The sequence below is a fragment of the Oratosquilla oratoria genome, chromosome 7 (genome assembly GCF_046742065.1).
Source record: "Oratosquilla oratoria isolate Oo_2021 chromosome 7, ASM4674206v1, whole genome shotgun sequence".
Taxonomy (NCBI): domain Eukaryota; kingdom Metazoa; phylum Arthropoda; class Malacostraca; order Stomatopoda; family Squillidae; genus Oratosquilla; species Oratosquilla oratoria.
The window spans coordinates 72,044,748-72,057,247 of record NC_134783.1 but is presented as its reverse complement, the minus strand read 5'-3'; the positions used below and the strand labels follow the sequence as shown (position 1 = coordinate 72,057,247).

General features: G+C 38.1%; 1 protein-coding gene across 1 annotated transcript in view; it reads left to right on the top strand.

The window, feature by feature from the left end:
• Positions 1-12,500, top strand: part of LOC143027208 (muscle-specific protein 300 kDa-like) — a 182,827-nt gene that overhangs the window by 111,901 nt on the left and 58,426 nt on the right. The window contains exon 3 of the mRNA XM_076188387.1: positions 11,802-11,953. Within this exon, the coding sequence (XP_076044502.1) occupies positions 11,802-11,953 (152 nt within the window). The remainder of the gene's footprint in view (positions 1-11,801; positions 11,954-12,500) is intronic.

Genomic DNA, 12,500 nt, shown 5'->3' with positions numbered 1-12,500 from the left:
ACAAGTATATTTATGAAAGTATGTACTTATGTACGTTTATGTATGTATGCATGTATGTGTATATATGTATGGGAGAAGACTATTCAGAATATAAAATCTATTGAAGTCTACAGCAGTGAGAATATTGTTTAACTTGCATAAAGTTCTCTCAATATATCTGACGAATGTGATGGCAGATATTCAGGGTATCTATAAGTCCTTCAAAATTGATTTTGTTATTCGAGATGTATTTCGATCCGAATGCAAGTCATCTTTGAAGAGTTACTTCTAAGTGTAGAGACAGGAACTACATTGAAGATTGGAATATGTCTTAGGATTTATACCCACCATATATCTCCTGGGATGGGACACCACTGGAAGAAGCTGCTATTTGATTACTGGTCATTTCTTCTCATTAATGGGTCCCGGTTAAATAAATGGAGGGTTTGTTTATATTAATAAAACCTGGTTCTGCATTCCTCAACCTCTTTATATCAGGTTCTGTGCACAGAATTGATAGTTATGTATAAAATTGCTGTCTGGTAGAGGTACTATAGATGCTGATGTTGTAAAGTAGAATAATCCCATATTGTATTGTTACCCTTTTAAAAATATATACTAGCTGTGAGTTTAGGCGACTGGTCTCCAATGTTGAGGAAATATAAGATTCAATTCTTGTTTATGGTAGGGAGTCATTTCTCAAAACAGGGAGTTTCACTTGTTTATAGTCCAAAAAAGTTTGTATTATAGAGAGCTTCCTTCCTAAATTTACCTTCTGTAGTTGAAGGTATATTTTTGATCGTTCATAGCTTAATGTTGAACGTCAAACGATTGACTGGAGCAATAGTTCCTTGTTTTTTGAATGGGGTTGCTTTGGTTCGAGCTCAAAGTACGAAGGTGATAATTCTAACCGAACCTACCATCGCATTGACCCAAATATGATGCCAGTTAGTAGGAGGATGCACGTCACCCGACATTGGCTGTGGTAAGCTAATAATCAATTGCACCGAGCAAATCTCACCTTAAGCTACAAATAAAATGATCACAACAAACGAACGGCTGTTACCTGAAAGAAGAATTTCTGAAGTAGGAAGAACTCGTGATGGATGTAAAAAATAAATCAGTAAGCTTGCTCTCTGAATGGAGCAAAGGAAAAAAAGAAAACGGTTGACACCAAAAAACTCAAACAAATCACTAGGAATCCAACAAATTACTTTAAAATCCGACTAAGCCGCCAAATAAGACACAACAAAAGCATTGTCGGGACTCCCAAGCCCCCCTCATTGATGGTGATTACAAGCTTTGTTTCTTTGCCCTATTATCATCCAGGTACTCATTGTCACTTACCAATCTGTAAAATGGCTGAACAAACTCATCTTCCCCTTACCCCAGCCTCCATACTCTATAGTCTGAAGTAAACGGAAGAGTTTGTCAGTATTCTAAAAGCAACACAACTATCAGGTATTATCGCTTGCGTTGCTGTGGTCAGCCTCTTTATCAATGTTCCTGTATATGAGACCATTGACCTACTATTTGAGAAAATTGATTACGACTGAGATTCAGAACAAGTTTCCTTGATAATAAATGAAGACATTCTACTCCGCTTACTCCGTGCATGTACTGTATAAAGAAGTGCCTTTTTGTGAACCTGATAGTAACATGTATGTCCAAGTAGATGGTGTTGCCATGGGATTTCCCTTGGGCTTTTTCGTCGTCAATTCTTACATGACCACAGTAGAAGAGGGGTTTTTCCAAAACCATGAACTTCGTCCATCTATAACGCTGAAAATGAAAACGTTTTCCATAATGTAGACACCCTCAACTTTAATTCTTCCCTCGACTTTACTCATAAAATGGCTGCCAACAAAAATGAATTCCTTTCTTAGATGCTCTAGTTCACTGGGATGCCTACTCTTTTATGTTTGAGGTGTATGTGAAGGTCACAAAATTGGGCTTCTGCCATGGCGGTGCTCGTGAATGCCCAGAGAAATACCGCAGGAGTGTTATTCTTTTGGCAAAGTGAGCCCCTTCTTCTTTAATTGGACTGGTGTTAATGATAAGCTGCAGTCTCATAACGCCTTGCTAATAATAGTCATCTAAAGAATAAAGTTAATGGAACTACTACTGGTACTTGCACAATTTCAGGAAAAAAATCCTCACTACGAGAAATCCCATGTAATATCTTAATCTATTATAAGAATTATAGGTCATCCACATACAAGGAGGACAAAAAGGCTATAAAATATATGTGGCAAACAATGTGACCCTTACCGATCTTGAAACCAACCTTGATCAAGCTCATCATATATTACAAAACAAGAGCCTCTAGCCTCAAAAAGAAAAACAGCTACCTACCATAGGTAAAAAACCTAGAAGAAGCAAATCTTATATAACAAAGTTCCTACAACATTGGGGACAGCAGTCACTTTTATTCACAATTACCACTTTGTCTAGAAGGATAACAGTACATCTACAAGATATGGCTATTCCATAATACAACATCAGTATCCATGAAACTTCACTTGCCATACAGCAACTTTATACAAACATTTATTCTATATAGAATCAGTATGAAAAAAAAGGTTGAGAATGGCAGAATTTGTTTTTATCCATTTAAACAAAACCTCCATGAATATTCACCTTCAAGCCAAGGTTTCGTCCCCATCGATGAAAATAAAATCAGAATGATCGAATAACAGCTCGCCAGTAGTGTGTGTGTGTGTGTGTGTGTGTGTGTGTGTGTGTGTGTGTGTGTGTGTGTGTGTGTGTGTGTGTGTGTGTGTGTGTGTGTGCGTGTGTGTGTGTGTGTGTGTGTGTGTGTGTGTGTGTGTGTGTGTGTGTGTATTCACCTTGGTCTTTGGATCACGTGTTGGACTCGTGATCGACAGCTATTTCCCTCCCGGAAGAGAGCTCAGAGCTCGTATGACCGATCTATGGGTAATGCTATGACCTTACACGCACACTCACACCCAACTCCCCGCCCACGAGAGTTGGAGTAACGACTCGAAGCGCAGCGATACTGAAATAATTTCAGCCCTGGGCAGGATTCAAACCCAGTACCCCCGGTACCACCGTGCTGATAGTCTGAGCCTCTACCTACCGCGCCACCGAGTCATGTGTGTGTGTGTGTGTGTGTGTGTGTGTGTGTGTGTGTGTGTGTGTGTGTGTGTGTGTGTGTGTGTGTGTGTGTGTGTGTGTGTGTGTCTGTGTGTATGTGTGTGTGTGTGTGTGTGTATGTGTGTGTGTGTGTGTGTGTGTGTGTGTGTGTGTGTGTGTGTGTGTGTGTGTGTGTATGTGTGTGTGTGTGTGTGTGTGTGTGTGTGTGTGTGTTTGTATGTGTGTGTGTGTGTGTGTGTGTGTGTGTGTGTGTGTGTGTGTGTGTGTGTGTGTGTGTGTGTGTGTGTGTGTGTGTGTGTGTGTTTTGTGTGTGTGTGATTCTCCATGATCTTAGATAACGTGTTGGACTCGTGATCGACAGCTATTTCCCTCCCGGAAGAGAGCTCAGACCTCATGTATGACCGATCTATGGGTAATGCTGTGACCTTACACGCACACACACACCCAACTCTCCGCCCACGAGAGTTGGACTAACGACTCACAGCGCAGTGATACAGAAATTATTTCGGCCCTGGGCGGAATTCGAACCCGGACCGCCGTAGTGGCGGCCGGAAACTCTACCACTGCGTCATCGTGAGTGTGTGTGTGTGTGTGTGTGTGTGTGTGTGTGTGTGTGTGTGTGTGTGTGTGTGTGTGTGTGTGTGTGTGTGTGTGTGTGTGTGTGTGTGTGTGTGTGTGTGTGTGTGTGTGTGTGTGTGTGTGTGTTTACCTAGTTGTATTTATCTAGTTGTATTTTACGGGAAAGGGAGCTATGCTCGTGGTGTCCCGTCTTCATATCTCGTTTTATTCGTGTATTGTTTTTGCACACACCACTTTCTCATCTAACTTGTTCCAAATGTCTATTACCCTGTGAGGAAAGCTATTCTTTTTCAGGTCTCTTCTATAACTTTCTTGATTTTCTTTCCGTGTCCTCTTGTATTTCTACTATCCCATTTCATTAGATCCTCTCTATCAATAGTTTCTATGCCTTTCATGATTCTATAAATAGTTATCAAGTCTCCTCTCTCTCTTCTTTGTTCTAATGTCTGTAGCTCAAGTTTTGTTAGTCTCTCTTCATATGATAGTTCTGATAGTGTTGGTGCCAATTTCGTGATTGCTCTTTGTATTCTTTCAAGTTTTGTTATACATATTTTTTTTTTGTACTTGGTGACCACGTCGTCGCTGCATACTCCAAAATCTTGGTCTTATCAAAGTGACTAGTATTTTCTTCACTATTTCTTCCTCCAGGTATGTAAATGCCACTTTGATTGTTATTGAAATATAATTTTTTCCAAAAATTTTGTTTACATGTTTCTCAGGGGACATATTATTCATAATAATGACTCCCAGGTCCTTCTCATTTTCTATTTTTTATTTCCTCTCCCAATTTATATGATCCCACTATTCTTTTTTTTTTCTTTTCTTTTTCCAAATTCCATTATACTACACTTCTTAATATTGAATTCCATCTCCCACTTCCTACTCCATTCCCATACTTTATTGAGGTCACTCTGTAGCGACTCACTTCTTCAGTGTTCACTTTTTTCAACAATTTTGCATCATCCGCAAAGAAGCTCATATAACTTTCAATTCCTTTATCCATATCATTAATATATATAACAAACATTATTGGGGCCAGAACTGTTCCTTGTGGAACTCCACTTATCACTTTATCCCAACTAGAGTGTTTGTCTCTTATCACCACTCTCATTTTTCTTTCATGCAAGAAGTCTTCCATCCACTTCAGCAGTTTGCCCTGTATTCCTCCTGTAGTTTATAATTTCTTTAGCAACTTCATATATGGCACCTTATCAAAGGCTTTTTTCAGATCTAGAAATGCATAATCAGCCCATCCATCTCTTTCTTGTATTACATCTATTAGCCTTGAATAGAAACACATTAAGTTTGTGACGCATGATCATCCTTGTCTAAATCCAAATTGCCTTGGATTTATTACGTTGTTGTTGTTGTTTTTCCAAATGCCTTACCCATCTAATTTTGATCATTCTTTCACAAATTTTAGCTATCGTACTTGTAAGAGAGACCGGTCTATAGTTAGTAGGGTCTTCATTGTTTTCCCCTTTATATATTGGTACTATATTTGCTCTTTTCCAATCTTCTGAAACTTTTCCTTCTTTCAATGAACTGTTTATTAAACTATGTATTTTGTCTATTAGTTCATTCCTGTATTCTCTCAAAATCCAGTTTGCCATTTCATCTGGTCCATGCGATTTTCTGATATCGATATTACTCAAGTGTTTCATTATTTCATTCCTTGATAATTCTATCTCTTTCATAGTGGGGACTTGCTCCTCCCACTCGATATCTCTAGGTTGTATGTTCTCCCTCGTAAACACCGATTTAAAATGCTTGTTCATAATTTCTGCCATTTCTATTTCCTCTGTGTATTCAACTCCTCCTTGTCGTAGTTTCTCTAATTCTTGTTTATTTTTTAGTTTGTTGTTTACAAATCTGTAAAATAGTTTTGGTTGATCTTTACATTTTTTATGACATCTTTTTCGTATTTTCTCTTTTCTTCTCTGCACACTTGTACATATTCATTTCTATAACTAGTATATATTTTCCATTTTTCAGGTCTTTTGTCTTTTTTTCATTTTATCCAAGCTTTATCCCTTTTGTCTTTTAACTCCCTACATCTTTTTCTTGTTTTTCTCTTGGAACATACTTTTCCACTCCTTCTTTATAATTTTTTGTCAAAATATTCCATTTCTCTTCTACTGTTGTTTCCTCCTTGTGTATTCTTTCCCAGTCTGCTTTTTGAAAGAATTATCTTATTTTATAAAAAAAAAAATCATACATCAATCTTCCTTTACTATATTGTTCATTTTTTCATGTATTTTTCCTCATTTAGTTCCAGTTCAACCAATATGTAGTCACTTTTACTTATTGGTGTCTTATATTCAATCTTGTCCACTATTTCGTGTTCTGATGTGATTATCAGGTCCAGACTCAATGGTTCTTCCTCATTTCTATACCTAGTATTCTCTTGTGTCCATTGCGTCATTGTATGTTCTATAATCATATCAAATAGTCCATTTCCCCATAGGTCGTCTCCACCCTTCACTGTCATCTCTTCCCAGCAGATTTCTTTACGATTAAAGTCACCCATTATAACTATTCTTCCTCCATCTTCCATTATCTTATTTAGTGTTATCCTTGTGTCTTCTAACATATTCTTGTGTTCTCTCTCTTCCCACGAGGCCGTTTTAGGAGGCACATAATTTACTACAATCTTTCTGCTCAACCCGTCCTTGTCCTCCACTTCTATCACAATCATGTCTACTCTATTCTTTCCATATGTGACATTCCTCACATTTATATCCTTTTTAGTCAGGAACATAACTCCACCCCCTTGTTTTACCTCTCTGTTCCTAATCCAATAATTATATGCATCATGTCCTACACTGTTGGGTGGTAGTGGACCTTTCATTTTTGTCTCTACAATTCCCATTGTGTCTTTTTTTTTTCTTTTTTTTTCTCAGGTAATCATTCAGTTCGTTCAAGCCTGTTATTAAGCCATCTATATTTGTGTTAGACACTCCATTTTCTGCTACTTCCATCGTGTTTTCTGTTTCCTTTCCATTTTTCTCTGCTATGAACCATTTCCTCATTTTCATATTCACTACTCTCCAATAGAATTTCTCTTTTTCTGACTCTGTTCTTTTCTCGTTTTTTTTCTTAGCTTCTAGTCTTTTTGTTTTCTCATCCTCTCTTTCCTCTTTATTCATTTCTCTTCTTATCCATACCTGTTTATATTGATCACTGTCTACTAGTTCCCTTGTTTTTGCTAAGATATTCTCTGTTGTCGCTTGTGACTTGAATTTAACCTTAATTGGTCTAGTCTTATCTGTATTTTTATTCCCTAGCCTATATATTTCTTCTATTTATTTCCCTCTTTCTGGCTCATCTTCTTGAACTACTTCTAATATCTTATTTACTTTTTCCTTTTCCTCCTTTATTCTTGTAATCCTATTTGGATTATACTTCTCTTCCGTCCCTAATATAATTATACATTTCTTTATATCCACTAAGTCTCTTACTATATTCTCATTCTCCCTCATCACTTTAATAACTGTGTCCTTAGTTTGTTCTTTCATCTGCTGTTCCACTATATCTCTAAATTCAATTTTATTGTTCTCTTGAACTTTTTTCCAACCACTTACCTATTTTGCTATGAACTCTTCCTACTCTTTATTATTCCTCTTTAATTCCTCATTCTCACTCTTTACTTCTCTTAACTGTCTTTTTAATTCTTCTATTTCTTTAGTTAGGTTTTGATTCTCCTTCTTTAGTTTTTCCAGTTTATCAATTCTTTGGGTATCCAATGTTAATTGGTTAAACCTAACCTCCCATGCTTCGTTCATTATTTTTAGTTTCTTCTCTAGATTTACTAGTCGGGGAAGGTTGTCACCTCCTCCCTCCTTAAATCCATAAAAGCAGTTATCTTCTCTTTCCATTGATCGACTATTATCTATATTTCTGCTTTTGACACTTCTGCTTCCTTGTTCTTCCTCGTCTGTGTGTTCTGCACCCCTCTTGTTTACACCCCTTCTAACATCCGGGGCCCATTCGTCCCCTTCCTCATTTCCTTCCATTTTCCTCAGTAATCCCTCTCTCCTTTTTCTTCACCTTCCCACTACACCACGAGCTTTCCCCTTCCTTATTAATACAACAAAGATACTCCCTCGTTGTTGAGATCGATGAAACTTGAAGTTTTCCTGGAGTTCCAAACTTCGTTGTCACTTCGACCGACGTCTGTGTGTGTGTGTGTGTGTGTGTGTGTGTGTGTGTGTGTGTGTGTGTGTGTGTGTGTGTGTGTGTGTGTGTGTGTGTGTGTGTGTGTGTGTGTGTGTGTGTGTGTGTGTGTGTGTGTGTGTGTGTGTGTGTGTGTGTGTGTGTGTGTGTGTGTGTGTGTGTTTACGTATGTACCCACACTTGGAGAATTTAAATACGTTTGTTAAATCTTGCGAATTTACGCAACCATCCACTTGTATACAATGTCAATCGCTTTTGAATTCATCCGTCTCTCCAGCTATTTGAAGAAACAGCTAGACGACAATTGTGCAATTACGAAAAACTGTCTAGAGCTTCTTGCCACCTTTCCACTATACTTCGTCTTAATTTTCATTTCTTTCCTTCAAATATCCGGGTAATCCATGTCTAATTTTTGCATTGCCATTTTTATCAACCACTATTCTTTACGTCATTTCTCAAGTGTAGAATTTGTCACCGTAAAACGACCTACCGATAACATGCTGCTTCCACTATCGCTTAGCGGGTAAGTCGACTGCAAGTAATTCTTCATACATAACCTTTTCCCGATGGCAACTTTTTTTTTTTCTTCTTCTTCTTTTTTTTTGGGGGGGAGGGTGCATCCAACTTGTTCTTCATTCCTATGACACCTCAAGTCTGTGATCATTTTGATCACTCCTTCCCGAAGGGATGATATTTTTCTTTTTGTTCTTCCTGTTACCTGAATGTCTTGTTTATATACGTGGTACCCTTTTCCTAGCGAAGGAACTTTCTCTCAAGGTAAAAAAAAAAGTATAATAATAATAAATAATAGAAAATAACAATAAGAAAATCTTACTCTCACCTTTCCAATTTATTGCTTGTCATTATTTCTTGAATCAACAAATGTTTACCACAAACTGTTCTTCACCAAATTTAATTTCACTCGTTTTCATTCATATTTTGTGAATATTTTAAACACTTTATATCGGGTTAACTGAACAACGTTCTCACCTATTTCTTCTTTCGTCACCTCTACAATTCCTTGAGGTGGAGATTGTACAATTAAGTGTTGATGGTGTGGTCATTCTATAGTTGTGATACATAACATAACATAACATAACATAACATAACATAACATAACATAACATAACATAACATAACATAACATGATATAACATAACATAATGAAACCTAATCTAACCTAAGAAGCCTAACCTAACCTAACCTAATCTGACTTAACCTAACCTAACCTATGTTAATTGGAGTGGAGATTGTAAAGTTGACCAGTGTGTGTGTGTGTGGAGGGGGTGGGGGCTAATTCTACAATGAATAAAGTAAGGGTGGAGATTCTACAGTTGATCATTGTATGTGTGAGTATTCTACAGTTGCTAATATCACATGAATGACTCCTCTATGCATCACTAAGAACAAACAATGTTTTCATATACTAGAATGTTTATTTCATTTTGGCACCATGGGTGCACGTAAGCGTTTTTCATACTTTCTATGCAATAGCTCAACTGTTACAGCAATGGGTTTCGAAGCTAATTTTGTCTTTTTAATAACTACTTGACCCAATCGAGTCTGTAAGTACCGGTCGCTTGAAAGTACTCACATGTTCATTGTGTACTTCTCTTAAGATGATGGCACACTAGACTGGCATGCTGCTTGTTTCTGCTACTTCGTTTGAGTAGAGACGACTTCGGTTATAATATCCTAGTCTTCCGTAAGAATATCTCAACAATGTATCTTACATTCGTATTGGTTTAACTTTTGGATCGAGAGGAAACTACGGCGGTACCGTATAGTCAAGAAAAAACTGCACAATTGTGTGTGAACGCCTCCATTGACTTGCACTGTGATTGAACCGCCGCGTTTGAAACCTCTAGTGTGAGCAGGGCTTATGGTATCGTGCGTGCAGACGTGTAATAAACCCAATAGTTCTACATGCTACGACAATACACAAATGCACTCCGCTTTACTAGAGAGTAAACATCCAATTACAACGATGATTCCAAATTAGCTTACTAAGTACCATCGAATCTAGGAGATCAGGAGTAGTTTGAAGCCGCCTGGCGGAGCGTAGAGAGAGTGTGTGTGTATGTGTATGTGTGTGTGTGTGTGTGTGTGTGTGTGTGTGTGTGTGTGTGTGTGTGTGTGTGTGTGTGTGTGTGTGTGTGTGTGTGTGTGTGTGTGTGTGTGTGTGTGTGTGTGTTTGTGTGTGTGTGTGTGTGTGTGTGTGTGTGTGTGTGTGTGTGTGTGTGTGTGTGTGTGTGTGTGTGCGTGTGTGTGTGTGTGTGTGTGTGCGTGCGTGCGTGTGTTGTGTGTGTGTGTGTGTGTGTGTGTGTGTGTGTGTGTGTGTGTGTGTGTGTGTGTGTGTGTGTGTGTGTGTGTGTGTGTGTGCGTGCGCGCGTGTGTATGTTTGGAAAACGAATCAATCCAATGGAAGACGAGTAGATGCATCGTGCTTGTTGTCACATGGCAATTATAAATTTCCCTGTTATACAACCGAGTTCTTCATGGTTTAATACGTCAAAGGAATCACTTATTATGAAAATTAGTCGCTGGATAAAAGTGAATCTCCTTTCACATCCAGTGGACAGAAAGTGATTTGTCGAGCATTTTTATGCTCAGGGATACGTTACACTAGTCTATATTGGAAATAGCCCTGAACAAAGAAACAACTTTTTTCTGAGTGTCTCTACCTTTCAGACTTATTCAATTGATATGGTCCGTTCTTTTTGTCTCCCAAATACTGTTCACTCAATCTGTCGCGAAAATTTCTACTGTGCTTTTTGCAATTTGAGATCGGTCATTCATATTTTTGCCGTCTAACTGTAAACATACGTATCTCGGTTAACGAAATTACATTAAACTTAAAAGTTGAGCTTTTCATGCCAAATGACATAACGTGATTTGGACTGCAAAATAACAGTTTCTGTATAACAATATTTTCTTATTTCCTTATAAAAGTTTTACTGCGAAAGAGTCTATCTTTAGTTAAAGAAAATCGTCTGGAGATGGCCAGAACGAATATATAAGCCATGAATCACAGTGAAAGGGTTAATCAAGATAGGTTTAATCCTTTCGCTGGAGAGTAAAGCCACCTGGCGGTAACTGAAAGAAATATGAGAGCGATGGATAGCAGTGAAAAGGTTACAGAAATTGACTCAGGTACGGTGCTGTTACGCCCCATTGCACTACAAAAGCTTTGTTAATTTTTGTCTTGCAAAATGTTGCACTTTTATTTCTTACAGGAGAGAACGCGAACGCTTCTCTACCATAGATCCAATGTTCAATAGAAGCACCACCGTATTCATTTCCTCGTGCACTTTCAATCGTGTGTGTGTGTGTGTGTGTGTGTGTGTGTGTGTGTGTGTGTGTGTGTGTGTGTGTGTGTGTGTGTGTGTGTGTGTGTGTGTGTGTGTGTGTGTGTGTGTGTGTGTGTGTGTGTGTGTGTGTGTGTGTGTGTGTGTGTGTGTGTGTGTTTATTTGTGTTTGTGTATACGTATGCGTGTGGCTGTGTATGTATATATGCATGCACACACATGTACTGTACATACAGTATAAGTGAATTTAAAATTAGATGAATGTTTTTACATTCATATAATTATAAGTAAATTCCCACGAGTATACTACATCGATTACACGTGACAGCATAATTCGCCATCATTGCATCACTGAAATTTATCCTTCTTTCTTTATCTCTCTCTCTCTCTCTCTCTCTCTCTCTCTCTCTCTCTCTCTCTCTCTCTCTCTCTCTCTCTCTCTCTCTCTCTCTCTCTCTCTCTCTCTCTCTCTCTCTCTCTCTCTCTCTCTCTCTCTCTCTCTCTCTCTCTCTCTCTCTCTCTCTCTCTCTCTCTCTCTCTCTCTCTCTCTCTCTCTCTCTCTCTCTCGCTCTCGCTCTCGTTCTCTTTCTTCTCCTTCTTTGGGTAAAACGGAAGTTAATTGGTCTCCATTTCCTTCGTCAGGTAAAGTGGAACATTACTCAGAGTGCTATGCCTTCGGCGACGACATCCACCCCATCATGAAAGTCTTGAATGAGCAAAGGCACTTGTCCTGCAAAGAAATTCACCCTCACAACATGGACATGTGTGAAGAGCAGATTGAAAAGCAAGAGAAGGTACGTTGTTGTTGGATTGTGGTTCTGTATACTGTCTGTTGATTTTGACTTTGTGGAGATTTATTCGCAAAACATGGCCGAGGAAGTGAAGGAGTTGGTAAAATTCACACATTAGCTTAAACAAAAATAAAGACATCAGAAGAATTTATAATTCCATGCGACCAGAGCATCATTAACCAGCTATTCGGTAATGTTAGTGAAGAATACCTTCACCACGTTAAAATAGACAGAGAACTGTCACGTTTCCGCTGTGTGCCATTGTGGAGCGCTGAGTTTCGAACTCACCTCATAACTATGTGGACTTGAATCCTATCTGCGATGATACTTATGGAAACACGGCTGGTACGCATTCTGGGGGGGACCCTGAATCGAATTTTCGGTACGCCCGGGCTTGATTGTATATATATATATATATATATATATATATATATATATATATATATATAGATATATATATATATATATATATATATATATATATATATATTTACATATATATATATACATATATATACATATACATATACATATGCATATACATATACAT